Raw genomic sequence first — 19,729 nt, 5'->3', positions numbered from 1 at the left:
AATACTGATCGGGGTTTGCTATAAGCCACCAAATATAATGGAAGCAGCAGAAGATCAATTATTAAAGCAAATAAACAAGGCAGCTAATCACAATGAGGTGGTTCTTATGGGGGACTTTAACTATCCCGACATAAACTGGGAAAGCGAGACCTGTGAATCTCATAAAGGAAACCGGTTTCTGACTATAAGTAAGGATAATTATCTGTCCCAAATGGTACAGGACCCGACCAGAGGGGGCGCCCTACTGGACTTAATATTAACCAACAGACCTGACAGAGTAACTAATGTGCAGGTCAGGGGGCATCTAGGAAATAGTGATCACAATATGATGCATTATAACTTGTCCTTCAATAAGGGAACTCTTAGAGGAGCCACAAGAACTATGAACTTTAGGAGGGCAAAGTTTGATCAACTAAGAGAAGCCCTTAACACTGTAAATTGGGAAAATGTCCTCAAAAACAAGAGTACAGATGCTCAATGGGAGATTTTTAAGAATATCTTAAATTCTCACTGTGAAAGGTACATACCGTATGGGAATAAAAGAGTCAGGAACAAGAGAAAACCAATGTGGATAAATAAAAATGTAAAGGGGGCAATAAATGGCAAAAAAAGGCATTTAAGCTACTAAAACAGGAAGGCAGTGAGGAAGCACTAAAAAGCTATCGGGAAAAAAATAAAATATGTAAAAATCAGATAAAAGCAGCAAAATTGGAGACAGAAAGACTCATTGCCAAAGAGAGTAAGACAAACCCCAAAATGTTCTTTAACTATATAAATAGTAAAAAGGTTAAAAATGAAAGCGTTGGCCCCTTAAAAAGTAATGAGGGAGAAGTTATAGACGGGGATCAGGAAAAAGCTAATCTATTAAATATATTCTTCTCTGCTGTATTCACAGAGGAAAATGAAATGCCAGGTAATATACAGCAGGATGAGATAAATGCCCCAGTACATGTCGCCTGTCTAACGCAGGAAGAAGTGCAGTGCCGCCTAAAAAAAATCAAAATAGACAAATCACCAGGTCCAGATGGCATTCACCCCCGCGTTCTAAGGGAGTTAAGTAATGTAATAGACAGACCCCTATTTCTAATATTCAAGGACTCTATAGTGACAGGGTCTGTTCCCCAGGACTGGCGCATAGCAAATGTTGTGCCAATATTCAAAAAGGGGGCAAAAAGTGACCCGGGGAATTATAGGCCTGTTAGTTTAACTTCTGTTGTGTGTAAACTGTTTGAGGGTTTCCTAAGAGATGCTATTTTGGAGTATCTCAATGAAAATAAATGTATGACTCCATATCAGCATGGGTTTACAAGGGATCGGTCCTGTCAAACTAACCTGATCAGCTTTTATGAGGAGGTGAGCTCAAGACTGGATCGGGGTGAATCGCTGGATGTCGTATATCTTGATTTTTCCAAAGCATTTGATACGGTGCCACATAAAAGGCTCGTACATAAAATGAGAATGCTTGGGCTGGGGGAGAATGTGTATATGTGGGTAAGTAACTGGCTCAGTGATAGGAAACAGAGGGTGGTTATTAATGGTACATACTCTGAGTGGGTGACTGTTGCTAGTGGGGTACCACAGGGGTCAGTTTTGGGTCCTATTATTTTTAATATATTTATTAATGACCTTGTAGAGGGATTGCATAGTAAAGTATCAATCTTTGCAGACGATACTAAGCTCTGTAACGTGGTTAACACAATAGAGGACAGCGCACGATTACAAATGGATCTGCATAGGTTGGAGGCGTGGGCTGGGATGTGGCAGAGTAGGTTCAACACAGATAAATGTAAGGTTATGCACATGGGGAAGAAAAATCCAGGCTGGGAATATGTATTAAATGGGAAAACACTGGGGACGACTGACATGGAAAAGGACTTAGGAGTTTTAGTTAACAGTAAATTTACCTGTAGCGACCAGTGTCAGGCAGCTGCTGCTAAGGCAAATAAAATCATGGGGTGCATCAAAAGGGGCATAGATGCCCACGACAAGGAAATAATTCTACCCCTGTACAAGTCACTAGTCAGACCACACATGGAATACTGTGTACAGTACTGGGCACCAGTGTACAAGAAAGATATAGTGGAGCTGGAGAGGGTTCAAAGACGGGCAACCAGAGTAATAAGGGGAATGGGAGGACTACAGTACCCAGAAAGATTATCAGAATTGGGGTTATTTAGTTTGGAAAAAAGACGGCTTAGGGGGGACTTAATAACTATGTATAAATATATAAGGGGGCAGTACAGAGATCACTCCCAGGACCTATTTATACCCAGGACTGTATCTATAACAAGGGGACATCCTCTACGGTTGGAGGAAAGAAGGTTTCTGCACCAGCACAGACGGGGGTTCTTTACAGTAAGAGCGGTGAGATTATGGAACTCTCTGCCAGAGGAAGTGGTAATGGTAAACTCAATAAAAGAGTTCAAAAGGAGCCTGGATGTGTTTCTTGAAAGCAATAATATTACAAGTTATGGATATTAGATTAATAGGGACAGAACGTTGATCCAGGGATTTATTCTGATTGCCATATTTGGAGTCGGGAAGGAATTTTCCCCCTGGTATGGGGCAATTGGCATCTGCTTCATAAGGGTTTTTTGCCTTCCTCTGGATCAACACAGTAGGGACACAATATGTATATAGGTTGAACTTGATGGACTTTGGTCTTTTTTCAACCTTATGAACTATGTTACTATGTTACTATTTGGAGGGTAGCCTGAATCCCATGTATTACTAACGCTTCTTCCGAATGCACACAGGACAACCAGCCTCAGTTTGAAAATGCTTTTATTATACTAATAATCTGCTTCATATTTTAGAAACTTTGCAGGGTAAATAAACGTAAATTGAATTTTTGTTTCAGTTTCTCATATTACTATTTGTGTTCACAGAGTTAATAAATATGGTCTTTTTATTGTTGTGATCAATGGACTAAACAAAAAGTTGAAAGCATGCAGAACTGATTTTCTGATGTACAGTTCAAAATTACACATTGCACTTTGAGTATACTATATAAAACTATGGGAACTTCCTGGGGCTGGTAATGGCTCTCTCCAAGAAGGGAGTGGCGGCCATGCTGGGGAAGCATTTCTACTAAAGCAGGGGGTATAGCCAGCCTTTAACAGACCTGAAGGCTAAGAGTAGTTGGAACCTGGTTGGGGAGATTCCATGATCGAGACTTACTCCAAAGTCTTGGTAGTCAACTCTGATTCCAAGCTGCCAAACATGCATATGAACACCACATCCAATAATAAAGTTAGCACAACCATATCTACAGATCTTTTACAATTGAGTGGCATCAAAATCACTGTAGAAAACATAATACAATTAATGATCTTGCTCTTCATGTAAATAACATGTAGCATATTTTATCAAAATTATATATACATTTGTTCTATTATTTTTGACATGTTTCATTATGCATGCTATATCGATCACATTTAATATCTAATACATTGCAGTTCCATTAAAAAAAAGATTTAGTTTCATTATAAGTATCCTTTGGACTACATTTTGCAAATAAAACCATTAGAATATAGCATTAAATCTCAGATTCTTTGAAAGGTTGCGCAATCTTTCACAGAATCAGAGCACACACCGGGTGTATTTTGTGAACATAAGATTAGCACAGCATATTAGCAATATGATGTTTCAGTAGTCTTCAGAAGTTTGTTACAGAAAAATCATAAATAATACATTGAAACAATCAGCTATATTTCCCGATACACAACCACACAATCCACAATCATTTAGAGTTGATAAGCGAATTGCAGTTACTTTACAAGATAGGGATGTAGTTATTAATTTTAGTTCGGTGCCTTTGAGAAATGCATTCAGCGATCCATACAATATTCCGACATTCCTGCTCCTTCAGCTTAATGTATGCGTAGAACACACCAAAGTGAAACTGGTTGTTAAATGCCAGTATATTCAGTTTGACCTGCGAACAAAGAATACACGCTTAGACCTGTAATATAGATCACTAGTAATACACTATACAACTAGTTTCCATGCAGTCTAATCATCTATATATCCATGTATTCCGATGTAATGAAGAAGAAGGGATCTCTGAGGTCTGGAAAATATGTGGGAGATTACTTAAGGATTGCATTTTCAACTAATAGGCTTCGTTATGCATGGTATGGGGCCAACCCTGTAAACTTTTACTTCCAAGCAGACCATACATAATACAAATATCAGCAGAAGACATCATCAGCTTTCGTTCGAAAGTTTGAGGTCACTTAGAAATGTCCTTGTTTTTAAATAATTTTTACCATTAAAACATTATGAAATGGATCAGAAATACAGTGTAAACGTTATTGTTGTAAATGACTATTGTAGATGGAAATGGCTGATTCTTAATGAAATATCATCACAGGCGTACGGAGGAGTTTATCACTCCCATCACTCCTGTGTTCCAATGGCATGTTGTGTTCGCTAATCCAAGTTTATGTTTAAAAGGTTAATTGATCGTTAGAAACGCCTTTTGCAATTATGTTACAGCTAGAAATGTCCTTGTAGACCCCAAACTTTTGAACAGTAGTGTTCATATCCTAGCCACCTACATTCACACGTACATGCATACACACACATTCACTTTAGTATGCAGGGCTTTGGGGTAATTGTCATGTGACATACAAGTGGACACTTATTATTATTATTTTTATTTGATTAAATAAATATAATAGTTGAAATTAATATAATGGGGGATCTGTAAAGGTTTATTTGCTTAATGCAAGTGCAATTCATGTTTTGTCTAAGTGGCACAAACTGTGTAATCCAAGAACAGAGTTTATCTGGTATGCTGTTGTCTATGCAATGTATAGGTGAAAACAGGGATGGCACTTCAGAATCCAAGAGACTGGCAAATTGAAATGAAAATCCCTGCTTTAGGGAAATAGCTATATTAGCTTTATATGAATATGTTGGTCCACTAAAGCTTATAGCATAGTACTATATATATATATATATATATATATATATATATATATATACACACACATATACACATATATATATACACACACATTTGTTTTTACATACTAATACATAATATGACCAAAAGTATTTGGACACCTGCGCTGAGATCCCATTCAAAACCTATGGCCATTAATATGTAGTTGGTCCCCCCTTTGCAGCTATAACAGCTTCCACTATTTAGGGAAGGCTTTCCCCAAGATTTTGGAGTTTGAAGCATAGCATTGTGCAAAATATCTTTGTATGCTGTAGCATTAAGATTACCCTTCACCAGAACTAAGGGGCTCAAACCTTGAAAAACAGCCCCCGGCCACTATCCCAACTTTACAGAAGGCACCATGCATTCAGTAAGGTAGCCTTCTCCTGGCATCCGCCAAATCCAGTGTCATCCTTTAGACTTTCAGATGTGTGATTCACCATTTTCCAGAGGCAGTTTGGAACTCTGGAGTGAGTGATGCTACAGAGGACAGGTGATTTTTACATGCATGTGAGTGTACATGCTCTACCGCTTTGTGGCTGAGCTTTCTTTACTCCTAAATGTTTGTCTATGGAGATGGCTGTCTATGTGCTTGTTTCTATACTCCTGATAGCAATGGGTGTGACTGAAACACCTAAACTCAATTATTAGGAGGGTTGTCCACATACTTTTGGTCGTAATGTGTATGTATTATAGTATAAGGGTGAGCACCAGGAAACTAATCTATTATTAAGTTATTATTAAAGAATAATGTAGCTTGGTAAATCCCTCATGGGATTTCCTTGAGAAGAAGAGCCGGTGCCAGCTGAACACAAGTTCTGCCACCTAATTTGTCAAGATATGCTGCTGGCTGAGGTGTGGCAGCCTTCATCAGGTTGCACCATCCCTTCAAGGTGGCAACTTCTCAGAGCAGCTGGTTAATCATCTTCTCTACGTGGTGTCATATGACAAGGAAGAATGAGAATTCCAATTTATCCTTAAGTGCTTTAACCCTTTGAATATCAACTACATGGGGATTGAGTGGTTGGCCAAATGTACTCAGAGGACCAACAGTATATTTCAAAATAAAATAGGACTTTTTTAATAAATTGGTTCTACAGCAGTATAGCTCATCACGATGATTTGGTAAAAGAAAGTGTTGATACCTGTTAATGGCTCCCATAAATAACCATATTTTTTATACAGGGGTAATTAATTTTACTTATCACGTAAAGGTTTGAATTTCTGTAAAAAAAGTTACTTTTACCTCATGTTCAAAGAACTTGTCTTCCAATGTCTTTTCTGTAGTTCCAGTTCCGACCCCTTCAAACAACAGTCTGTATTCCTAAATAAAGATGCGTGCGCAATGAGTATGTTTTCTAAAATGTTTCATAAATGTTTCATAAAGCTTGCATAAAGCCCATTACGAGTGTGGATCTCACCAGCCTTAAACATTAAAACAGTAGAGAAGAAGCATTGGGCCCATCTTGTCAGTCTCATACCTTAACCAGCCTTTGCTCTGTAAATTCCTCCACTGTATTAACCTTTACCACTTTTTCTGGAAGGCTGTCGCACTTGTCTATGACCCTCAGAATATAGTAAAACTACCTATATATTCTCATACCTCTTAACAGTGCCTGTTTTCAGGGGACAGTCCCTGAATTTTCAGGCAGTGGGGGGGGGGGCACTGACTGGTTGGGGAGATCCTCTGATCTTAAATGACCAGCCCAGGGTGGGGAAATATCTCCTTTGAGGCTCCCTTATAGCTTCCTCACACTGCTAGTTGAGTAAGATGGAGTAGAGGCCACACCTCCTTTTCACTTCCTGGGCCAATCACACCAACTTCTGGGACTGCCCACCAGCCCCACCCTTCTGCGCCTCTTACCGCACATCTTAACACAGGTGCACCAGGCACTCAGTAGAAGTAAACTGGGCAGGAGTAGCTGTAGCAACCCCCCCTTTCCAGGAGGTAAAATTACTCCCATAGAGGCCCAGTAATCAGCTACTTTACCCACAGCCTTCTGGGAAACCGTTATGAACATCTGTAGATATATTTTCCTGAAGGAGTTAATTGGTCCAGACAAAGTAATGGTCCAGAGAAATCTACTCATATCTGACATATTGCCAGGGAAGGGAGGGCAACCTTTAGCCTGGGGGCAAGTTCTGCAAGGTGACCCAATAATAAAGCAACTTAAAGCACATTTGGCAGGCAACACATTTTGTGTTAACCAGCGCTGCCCAAACCACAATGACAGAAATTCACATTAAGGAAGCACATAAAGAATCCATTCAATGAGTCCCAACAACATTAAAGTCTATATATAGAAAGAAGCCTGAACTGTTTAAATCAGGACATCCCATGGGGTGGTTGCCCCATCCCTAGCGCTTCCATATTTTTGTGGAGAGGGGATCCATGAGCATACATACACCGTAATACTCTGCTACGTTCTTTACTTGGTCGTAGTCTTCTGCATTGACAAGCAGTCTCAGTCCCTCTGGGAACAGCTTTCCACAGGTTGGGTACAATGACTCCTTGTCCTCCTTGTTGAGCTCAGTGCCAAAGGAATTTATTGTGATAACAAATGCACGTCTATCAGCCTCAAACTAAGTAGGAGGAGAAGAAAAAACAAATATTTTATTATTCTATATGACATCACATACCAGGGCAGGCTCAAATAGTCTAGTATAATTTAATCAGTTTGTTTTAGGTAATGAAATAGTCAGGTTTAGTCTTTAAGACTTTCTTTCAATATTTAAACAATACGTATAGGGGACACGCTATCCTGCTCTTTCACCTACATGAAATCATATGTTGCAGGTGAGATCCTTGGCTGTTTTGAAGTACATATAGAGTAAAGTTTTCTATAGGACCAGCTATCTAGTTATTGTCATGGCAAGAAGACCCATGTCCTTCTCCTAGCCAGCAATCCTGACACCTTCAGCTGATGCTCCTTCTATGAGCCTGATTTGCAGAAAAAATGGCATTGTGTATGTGTGAAAAATAGGTGAGACTGCTACGTTGGTATGCTTGTCTGTGTTTAGGATTTCTAAATAGAAAGATTAATTCACCCGATAGGAAAAATGATACCTTTTACATAAACTCAAGAACACACAGTTCATGTATTCTTCATGGATATATAACTTTAAAAGAAATCTGTCTCATCCTCACACATCCTCTGATAAGGTCCTGTAGACCAGCTGGAGCCCTAAGCATTTGCTTAATCTGCTTCTAAAGGAACACTTTCTCTGTATAGATCTGCTAGAGGAAGATATCTTGGATTCGGATTCATTGCATGTCAAAAGATGACACCTAGTGTTTAAAACTTTCTGTAATGTAAAAGGATTTGTGACAAAGGAAGAGGTTTATGAAGTCATCTGCTTTCTGAAAGCGTTTCTTGTCCACTTAATGCATCAATTACCAGGAGAGGTGAACATAGTTGGGCTCTGTTGACTGAGATCCCCCATTAATTATTTTTAGCTGGAGAATTTGGCTCATAAACAGGAGATCCTAAGATCAGTGCAACCTGGTAATTTTGGGTACAGCTCGTGGTATTTGATGCATCATGAAACCTAATAAAAAACGTATATATATTACATTCAGAGAGTCAAAATTAACTATACAATAAAAAATGACAATATACAAAACTGACAATAACATTACCACACGTTAATACATACTGCTACAGAAAGAAAAGAGGGTGCCGGGAGCTTACAGAAATACATGCTACTAGATCTGGTCTAGGAACAAGCCTGCACATTTAATTAAAGATGTCTCCTCTACATACAAATTAAATACAATTAGGGAAGTAAATTACAGTATGATAGACAGATCATAAAGGGAGATTTTCTTACTTCGAGAATAGGACACATGATTTCTTCTGTAGTTCCTCCTTGTGTTTTGCAGAAGTTATAGAACGCCTCCAAGTATGACTATATAAAAAAACAGCAGAAAACAGTATGGGGATAGGATTTTAAATGATGTAGAAGCTATAAAATCCCGACTGCATATTCAAAGCAGAGTCCAATTAACCACCTTTTATTCTTCCATCAACGGCATTTTTAACCATTTAGGTTGTTGCTACAAAGTTAATCTCTCAAACTACCTATATCTTGTGTTAAAGTAGATGTAAATATGATTTGTGCCTCATTAGTCAAACAAATATGGGTTTAAAATTGAGTCATATTTGTCAGCCAGAACCACTGAAGTACCGGTATATATATGCATTTCGACAATTTATTGTTATTGTCAATAGGTAATAATAACAATAATACCACTACTACTATTAGTTATCATTATTATTATTATTATTACTGTATTGTAGAGAATTACATTAACATTATCAATATACAAAATCACCAGGACCATGAACAAACAGCAGACATTATTTCGTTCATGTCTAGATGTACGTTTGTCCAGGAAATGTATTGCTAACTATAGTTTGGCATTAGAAATTCACATTTATTTTTCTACCACATTTATTTACATTGTTCCTCCAACCTGGTAAACATTCGCCTGTCACATTAAAGGTGGTGGAAAGCATTAATATAATGATATTAATAATATGAACTCACATTCACGGTCACAAAATGTCATATTTAAAAAAAACAGATTTGTTCAATTATGTACTTTGCAGATTTTAAATGTTATAGATGTTTATTTTCATTTGAAATCAATACAATTATGCCTCATTTATTTACATTGAATGCCTCGGGCATTGTGCATTTGTTAAATCGGAATATGTTTTATTGCTTATACCAGAGATATGTATGTAGCACGAAATCTTTCACTCATCTTTGAAAATCCTGGGCTGGGTCGAGGTTTTTTGGGGGCTTTAAAATACTTTTGTTGTGGTCCAACACAAGTAAAAAGAGAAAAATTATACATTGGATGGAAATGATGCTTAGCTACCTGCTACCTTTTGTGGGTAATGGCACCATGAACAGGAGCATATTCTGCCATAGACAAACTAGGAGGCAGGTCCAGGTGGGGTTGAAGCAAGACTGGAGCAGATCAGGGCACTCCTACTGTTGAATGCACTAGTTATGAGGGAGATCTCTGCTCTCCCCGACTGCTTATTAACACTATGGAGCACTGTGGCTCCGTAGCACACAGTCCCCGGCACTGCACATCCCTAAGAGATGGAGCACTGGCAGTAAGAATGGCCACAGCTAGTCTGCTCCCTCTTACTCCAACCCCTAGTGGTTACTATTTACTAGACTTGGGCGCCAGCCAACTGTTCGTGTTCATCTTTGTAGGGGAAAAAATCTTCATATTCCACGAATATTCTCCATTTCCTGTGTTTGGGTGAATATTCGTGTACATTTTTTTTTTTTTTAGAAGGGGTTAATACAGGGTTAACGTGGTACGCAGCAGCTTTGGAAGGCAGCCGCCTTCTCTGCCATCAACCAAGTGCAGCTGCTCGGCCTGGGGAGACCATTGGTCTCCCTGCTCCATGAGTTAAAGCTCCGTACCAGCGACTCTATTGGTCGCCTGCAAGGGCCTCCTTTGGCATCAACCAATAAAGGGCAACTGTCCTTCATTGGTTAATGTCAAAAGAGCTTCCTGCCGGCGACCAATAGAGTTGCTCGCACCGACCTTTAACTCCTGACGCCGAAACTTGGCCTGGGGAGGGAACAGGAGTTAAAGATCGGCAGGGGCCTTCTCTAGCGTCAATTAATTGGTTGATGCCAGAGTAGGCCCCTGCAGGCGAACCAATAGAGTCGCTTGCACAGACCTTTAACTTCTTGCGCAATCCTACGATTCCCGCTTCCATTAACCTCGGCAGGGGTAGGCTAGATGGGGAAGGGACCAGGGAGATTAGTTAGGAGATACTAACGAAGACGAAGACAAAAATGAAGATTCCTCGTTTTGTTTCTTGTGTATTCGGGCTGATCAACGAAGACGCACACTTCCTGTTCGTTTTCATGTTCGCCCGAATACGAATGCACAAGTCTACTATTTACTATCACAAGGAGAAGCACAATCATTCCAGTACATTTTCATGGAAATCATGTTCTTTCTAAAATCATAAAACAGCAAACATGCTAATCATGAGTTATGTAAGATGCAAATATGTTTTCAAAAACAAATATCTCATATACTTTTTATGATTCTAAAATATGTTATTGTTTACCTTGTAGAGCTTGTTACGCATAATTTCAATATTCATTTCATCCATGTCATTTTCTGACAGGCAGTCTTGGAAAAAAGGAGCTTAAAGGAAAATGGAATTCAGTTAGAATGTTTTGAATCAAATAAAAGAAAACAATGGTATTTATTGTCAGTTTACAACGAATTAAAATCTATCTAGGTGAATTACAACATAGTTCCTGACCAAGTTCATTTTATAGCAGGAAGACACAAATGGAAGATCCTCTGTGCTAATAACATAGCTGTACATATCTATGTAAAAAATATGTATTGTATTTGTTGGTTTTTGAAATGTAGCACCAGAAATAAAGAAAAAACTGCTTTGACATATTATCCTGGCTGATGTTTCTACTTTTTCTTCATTCGTGATTGATGGTGATACATTTGTATCCAGTGAGTACCTGCTCCTTAATTAATCATTAATGCTTTTTTTGCATTAATATGGAGTTAGCCCCCACTATGGTGTTGGCCCCTATTATAGTGTTGGTCCCCATACTATAACAGCCTCCGCTCTTTTGGGAAGGCTTTCTACAATATTTCATGGTGTGTCTATGGGAATTTGGGCCCATTCAGTCAAAAGTGCATTTGTGACTTCACAGTAACAGTACTTAAAATGGACTGAAGTGGACCTAGCAGGGCAGAATTTCACAAACTGACTTTTGGCAAAGGTGGCATCCTTACTGAGCTCTTCAGTACAATCCGTACAATGTACAATTAGTACAATGACTACCTATGTGCTTGATTCTATACACCTGTTGGGTATGGCTGAAACCTAAAGTCAATAATTAGGAGGTGTGTCCACATACATTTGGCCATACAGTGTATGTTGGTATTGTTTTTTTTATATTTTGTTTGCATGTGTTTAGCTGTTTTTACCAAGAGGAGTGTCAACTAAAATAGCATTGAAGAGGTCTGCAGGTGTCTGAGCGATGTTGACTGCTTCCATCTGTTCGAAGCTCCCTAGTGGGTGGCATTTAGGAACCAGTTCAGAAATAGATCTTTGGTGTAAAGTCCCTGTTATCAGCAAAATCATGTTATCGATCATATAGCTGTACCTGTGGAGAAGGAAAACAGAGAGGTAGAACAAAGACGGCATTTTTAGAACTTGGAAGAACTTACTTTTCTCTAGCAGGGATCTTTGGTAAACCTTTACCTCAATACATGATGAGAGGTACCAAAGATACCTTATACCAGGTGCTCTATATATCTGTCTTCTAGTTGAGGTTTCCATCTAGTAAGATGTTCTTTTCTTGAAAAAAATTCTCATATTTTATGATTCATAACTATATTCCTGAATGTACCTCAAAGCTCATAATACACAGTAACTGAGCTTTTGTTGAGGATGCCCTTACCCCGTAGAAAGTCTGGGTTCAAACTAAGTGTAACTAGTGAGGTTATATGGTAGAATCCATAGATGAGGTTAATGTACATATGCCCAAATTAATTAATCACACAATAAAGGAATATTTTCATGTCTTTACTATTAACATGTATTTACTGATATTTTCTAAATCAGTTACTTACGTGATAAAATTAAGAAATGTGGCAAGTGGTTCAAAAGCGTGGTTTCTGAAGTAATGAAATTCTGTCATGAGCTTCTCTTTCAGCCTTTCATCAATTATTGATACTGTGAGTTGTCCTGTTTCATTAGCCAGGAAACTCCCATAATCAGTGGACTGAAGATGTAACTTCAAATCTATAAATAAAATAAAGAGCATCAAAGACAGTTCTCTGTACTAAGAGACTAAAAATAGATCAACGCCTGTTTTCTTGTAAAGCCTATGTAAAAAGGCAGATTTGGTAGATAAGAGGTATGTTTATCCACAAAACATACAGAATACAATATTATTATTTCTATCGGTATAATTATTAATTATTATTGCTATCTTTTCAAACTTTTTTTTTTTAATTCAGTTTAAAACAATGTTGGAGAATCACACTACTTATCTGAGGATAATTAAGACTTAACACTCTCTTATGATACAAGGTCATAACACTAGAGATAAAATCATATTGGCAACACAGCGCTGGACGCATCAAGACTTTACCTGCCCGTTGACTTCTAGCGCTAGTCATTATTTACAATGATGCAGTTCCTCTGCAAAGCTACTATCCCAAAGTACGGCTATTTAAAACATGAAAAGGTAGCAAGGTTCTTTAATAACATGGTTTATATGTCATGACACCCCATGCATGTTTAATCTCCCTCACTGTATTAGCCTCCATCATTTCTGCTATTTTTCCCTTTTAAGTAAACATTAATCTAATATGAATCTTTGGGGTTGAAGTCTGTTTATAAAAATAAATAGCCCAGTCTTTCACAGAGAATGATAACGATGCTCAGAAATTCCAGTGTAAATCCAAGCCTCCGGGAATTTTTAAGACTGTACAGTGAGAGCAGTATTACTGACCTATAACATACTTTTTAAAAGCACAAATTTATAAAATCTGCTTCCAAAAATGAAAGGAAAAACATGGAGGAACAAAGGCAATGTTGCTAAGCATCTCAAGTGCACCCTTCACCTAGTTCATTTTGTGTATGATTGGCTAGGTGTTCGGAATATAATGCTTTTAGGATATGCAGTGAGCTTGATTAGGTAGGCTATAGTATTGATGTTTATAACTTTTACTGGGCCATCATAGAAAAAACATGAAGATTTAGACAACTTTTTTGTGACCTCAGATCTACAGAGGACACCTGTGAGATCCCAAACATTTTGTGACTCTAGGAGACTTAGCAATTAGAAACCAGGACTAAAATATACCTCACCCTTAAACGTAAGGCTGAAAATTAACATACACATAGGTTAAAGACACGAGATTTTACAACTCCACGCATACGCATTTCATGTTACCATGCACTTCTTTTGTCAACTTAATTAAGGCACCTACTCTAGTCACAACAGAGGTAATTTTAAAACAATTCATTACATACAGATCGCTTTCAGCTTTAGTTCACTATACCAGAATTCCAATGGGTCAAAAGTCTACGTACCTCTTTGTTAGTATTTGGTGGCACTGACTTTTTATTAAGGTACTTAACTCAAAATGCTTGGGTAGCCTCCCACAAGTTTCTCACAATACTTATGTACAATATTTGCCCATTCATCCTAAGAGAACTGGTGGGACTAAATCAGGTTTGTGGGCCTCCTTGCATAGACACCCTTTTTCAGTTCAGTCCAGAAATTTTCTCTGGGATTTGGGGGCCCAGGATCTGTGATGGTCCCTCCAATACTTTCACTTTGTTGTATATAAGCAATTGTGTAACAACTTTGGAAGTATGCTTAGGATCACTGTCTTCCTGGAAGACCCAGTTGTCGACCAAGTTTTAACTTGCTGATGTCTTGAGGTGTTGCTTCAGTATTTCTAGACAATGCACTTTCCTCCTGATGCCATCTATTTTCTGAAGTGCACCTTTCCCATTTTCCAGCCAAACACCCCCACATCATGATGCTGCCACTCCCATGCTTCACAGTAGGGTTGTTTGTTCGGATTTGCATTCAGGTGTTTGTACGGTTGATCATGGTACTTGCAGTTATTGGAAATTGCCCCTAAAGGAAAATCGGACATGTGGAAGTCCATAATATTTTTTCTTAAGTCTTGAGTTAGTTGCTTGGAGTTTCCAATGTTATCAAGGGCAAAACGGCCCTGACTCTACAACTATGCCCTTTAATACAGCTAATAAAACAGTCAATAAACGCCTAAATAAGACCATTGACCAATCGGAAGATCTTAAAAAGTCATTACATTCATTTCTGGAATTTTCCGGATTGTTTAAAGACATAGTCAACTTGGTGTATGTAAACTTTTTACCCACTGGCATTCCGGTATAGTGAATTAAAGCTGAAAGAATTCCGTCTGTAATTGTTTTAAAATTACATCTGATGTGAACAGAGTAGATCCCTCAATTGACTTGCCAAAAGAAAGATATGGAGACATGAAATGTGTGAAGAATCGACTTTGAATGTCTTTTACCTGAGTCTATGAAAAATTTGGCCTCAAATGTTTCCAGATTCTTCCAGTAGGTGCATATATAATATAAACAAATTATAGGGTAGGAAGTGCTCTATCCGTTAGGATAGGCATTGCAGAAAAATAATCATTACTCATAAACAAGGGCTACATCTTATACTAAAAGAATCTTTAGGCTACCTCACATGATTTGAAATAGTATTGTCAATGACATATGACTGTGACTGTAAGCCTCCTGAGTCACTTCTTGGAGGACACACTGACCTGAAACCTGCTTCCTTATTGTTAAATCGCGACGTGTCTGATGACACACATAAGCCATTGCCAGAAAGATATACTTAAAATCCTAGTCAGTCATCTCTAGATAAATGTACAAGGCGGCGAGGTGATAATTATGTAACCAAATCTCGAATAAAAATAAATCAATAAATATCAAAAGAGTGACAAATCTACAGAAGCAAATGGAAGGGATTTCTTGACTGGACATATATGTTTTGAACTGTTAAACAGTCAATGTTGGAAACCAGGAGTAGAACATTCGGGGGTGCAGCTGGTATAAGGTACCGGGGCCCACACCTCCCAAGGGTCCCGATGAGGGAAATCATAGGATAGAATTCATAGAACCCGAATGTACACTGGAAGCGGAGGTCTGTGCAGCCACAACACAGACATGTTGGCTTCCTTCATCATTCTGCATGTGACATCCCATCCGGCTAGTCTCATATAGCTGCGCAGTCCTGACAGGGGGTGGAGGGCCATGACAGGGGCTGGTGGGGACATGGCCGGGGCTGGGGAGGGATTAGCGATGTCTATGTAATTTTTCTACAAGACAAGAATGGCTCTGGTGTAGGTTATGTAGTGAAGGGGAAATTATATATAAGGATCTGTAGATGTCCTTGTGGAAAGGGAAATCATATGGTGATGGGTTATATGCACAAAGGTATCCCATATGAAGCTTAGTGTAAGGTTATCTGGTGGAACAGAGATAATATGGAGGTTGATTTTTCGTCATATGGTAGAAGGGGACATGATATGAAAGGAGAAGTATGTGACTTAATAAAAGACAAGAAACTATAGAAGTCGGTGTAGATCAGGGCTACATAACTCCAGTCCTTGAGGGCTGCAATTTTAGAATTTTCCAGCTTAAGCACAGACACCTAAAAAAATATATATACCATACTACTTGTTTCACAGAATTCTTGTTTGCGGCCCTCAAGGATTGGAGTTGTATAAGGGGAGAGGTAACATTATAGGCAAATTTGAAAACTGAGGCCAAAGTAGCTGATTTGAAAAAATCTCCAGCTATTATTCCAATCTATTTTGGCTTAGATTTTGCAATTCTCTTACACATTCCTTGAAATTCTCACCAAATCTTTGATTAGTGAATAGACAGAACAATGTTTTATGTTTTCTAGTTTATGGCTGTAAAATGTGATACAGAAAAATACTTTTGCTTTTTTTAAATTAAAATCAATTAAGTTTTGACTTGTTATTTTGTGCCGGGGACCTTAGCTCACTAGTTGGGAACTTTGCTGAGAGTGCCCAGTCCATCAGCACCCACACGTACCCAAGGGGCAACTGCATTGGTTCTATTTATGTACTTGATATCTAGTTGTGATCCTTCTATACTTTTCAAATTAGAAATATTTGCAAACACATTGTCAATTCAAGACTTTTTATTAAAGTTAAGCAAAAAAATTTAGAGGCATAAAATGATCCCTTCTTCTCAGGCCAAAAAAGAAGTCAGTAAAAACCAGCATGAAACATGTGCTTCAGTAGACATCACCAAACCAGACTGAAAGCTACCAGCGCAAACTGCTTCAGCTCTGACATGTATTTGTCCTCTAATCAAACAATGCGCATTGCCCAGCTCAGGTCTCTGTTGCCAAAACACAGGAAAGGTCATATTCCTACAGATGCCTGGGAGTAGTGACAGTGCTGATGCACTACGTTCCGTATCATTAAACAGCAACGTTAATTATGGAATGGAGAGGCCGATAGAACACGGAGTAGATCATTGCTCTGATATGTATAGCATGAGAACGTCATTCTATAGGGCTTATTATCAGCAGTGCTGTTAGGAAAAGTTAGGCTTTGGGACTAGCAGGCCTATTTAACCCTTTAGGTGTTAAAAGCACTATTGAGTGCTAAAGTTTATTATTCAGGGCCAGCTTAGCCTTTGTAACAGGTGAAGCTTATCAGGGTTGGCCCTCCATAATGTATGGTAAAGTCTGTAATTTTAAATGTTCAACTGTCCTGTAGTATAACCATTAACAGTACATAAAGTACAATCTCTAGCAACTGTACAATGTCATTAATGCTTAAATATGAGAAAATGCTTGTAAAAGTATAGGAAACAAGATACGGCCGTACGGCCTGTATTGGGAGTCAGTTGTAATGTTGATTTTTTCCGTACACACACCTACATCCCAAAGATCCCCAAAATCTCCCAGCAGAAATGCTTTTATATATTAAATTGTGTACGTAAAATGCAGTATTTCTCTTAGAAGTTTCTTATAAACAGACATGAATAGGCAGCAACAGCACATAAAAAGTCTTAATAAAGCCTTTTCCCTATCGATGCCTCTCTCCACATTGCCGACATTGTTGGGACGTATGTCAACAGATCCTGTAGAGCTGACCAATGAGGTTATACCTAAAAATGACACATACAAAGGAGATGGAGATATAACGTATACATGTATATATGAGCAGGAGAAATTACTGGTGAGGGCTGCGTTTGTAGATGCAAAGACTTATATCTCCAGACCATATGTTAAGTGGACAGCTGCTGTGGGTCACCAAGGGAAGCCTGGGCCCCTTTTTCCAGATATTAAAGATAGCCATGACCTTGTCATTTACAAAGATCAGACTCCATCTGTATACTATACAGATACATGTTATATAGAATTCTGCCTACACATCATGGCCAAAAATGCTTAGCCTTAATTTCCAGCTATGTCATGTACTACATTGTCTATTGGGGCAAAGGGCATTGTGCACACACAAGGTCCACTAGGCACCTATATTTATTTATTTATAAGATAATAGTTTAGAAATAAGAACATTTTCATACATATGCACACACACACACACATATATATATATATATATATATATATTTGGCTATGCCAATTATTGAATGACATATCATTGCCTAAAATTGTGCATTAGTCTAGTGCAATAGCCCTTAGATTGAACAGCAGAAGTTCTGTATGTTTAAATGCAGTTGGCATTGCATGACCTTGAACTACTGCAATGTAAAATGTCAAGCTATGCCAGGAACTACATGTTTAAGTCAGTGAACAATAAACGACGTACCTTCCAGGGTTTCACATTGTGCTAAATTGATGTAATCAGTCGTTTTCAGGATTCCACCTTTAAATCCCCGGACGAGGCCCTCCAAATACCCACTGTCTACATTGAAGTAAAACTCCGAGCCAGGCATGGTGGTTCAGAAGGATTGTCTCTGTTAGATGTCCTAAATGTTACGCTGTCCACAGAGACTTCTCTCTGGAAGCTGACTGTAACACACAATTATTTCCAGTGAGTTAGAGGGTTTGCTGGTCACAATGTTCCTGTTTTACTGCTTTTAACATAGTTCCTCTTTGTTTATTATGCAAACAACATCTGCCAAACTGCAACCAACCAGTCAAACTTGTGTTTTAACCTTTTGGGTGCAAGAAGGACATGGATAACTTGAGCTAGGGCAGATCTTATGTCCTTCTTCTCAATTAAATCCCCCACCCCTACTCCCTCACAACAAGCAAACAAAAATAGTATAAAAGACATTAAAATGACTTAAATATGGACAGAAAATTTCCACCAGTTCACACACTTGTGAGAAGCAACAAAATCCCAATGCATGGACACATTTTAACACCGCCTAGTAAAATTTGCCCCCTACTGACATATGCATATTCCATACAACCGTGCGTTACATGTAAACAAGGTTATAATTTCACTATGTAAGGGAGATCTACACGTTTACTTGTTAGGAAGTGTTGTGATTAAGTAGGGAGAAAAAATGTAGCATAAATCAATTAATCTCTTTATTTTAGTTGTTCTGTGATTTTTGATTCCCTTGTATAAGATGTGAACCTGCTGGGAGGGACCATATGGCAACCAGATATCACTCTGTTTGAAGTCATTTCTTGTTACTAATGTACATGATCACTACTTCTGCTTTTCAAAACCATAATTATATACACTGGTGGCTGTGCGGAACACATTTCTGATTACAGGTTTATATGTATATCCCCACATAAATATAATCATATTATTTCTATGACATTTTGATGATAGGGTGCCAGCAGATTCCATAGTGCTATCACTATCAATTAGTGGCGAATGTTGACAATAAATGAACAAGCATAAGACATATCGGTATGGAAGGAGATGAAGCTCCTGCTCTTCCAATCTGTTATAATTTGTTTATACATTACGTTTGCAAAACACATTAAAAAGGATGTATATATATATATATATATATATATATATACTGTATATGTGTGTGTTTGTGTATTTATACAATCAGTGTATCACAATCTGCTTGTGGCGTATTGTGACATAGAGAGGCAGATCTGGGGAACTCTCCAACTGGCCCATGACCCTCCCCCCCCAAAAAAAACCCAACAAAACATGACTATTGATTTTCATATTAATAAAACTAATTT

At 38.3% G+C, this 19,729-nt stretch overlaps 1 protein-coding gene across 1 annotated transcript; it reads right to left on the bottom strand.

The window, feature by feature from the left end:
• Nucleotides 1-3,775: 3,775 nt before the first annotated feature.
• Nucleotides 3,776-18,501, bottom strand: LOC149305522 (V-type proton ATPase subunit d 2). The gene is made up of 8 exons (XM_089477437.1): nt 18,375-18,501; nt 12,606-12,777; nt 11,958-12,136; nt 11,065-11,144; nt 8,783-8,860; nt 7,358-7,534; nt 6,198-6,275; nt 3,776-3,937 (listed from the first exon to the last, which is right to left on the bottom strand). Exons 1-8 carry the CDS (start codon nt 18,499-18,501, stop codon nt 3,776-3,778), a joined length of 1,053 nt encoding a protein of 350 aa, XP_089333563.1.
• Nucleotides 18,502-19,729: the final 1,228 nt, after the last annotated feature.

Source organism: Sceloporus occidentalis, unplaced genomic scaffold, assembly GCF_023333645.1.
Source record: "Sceloporus occidentalis isolate IW3139 unplaced genomic scaffold, rSceOcc1.0.p SCAF_11, whole genome shotgun sequence".
NCBI classification, from domain to species: Eukaryota; Metazoa; Chordata; class Lepidosauria; order Squamata; family Phrynosomatidae; genus Sceloporus; species Sceloporus occidentalis.
The sequence above is the reverse complement of the archived record's forward strand: the minus strand, read 5'-3'. Positions and strand labels throughout refer to the sequence as shown.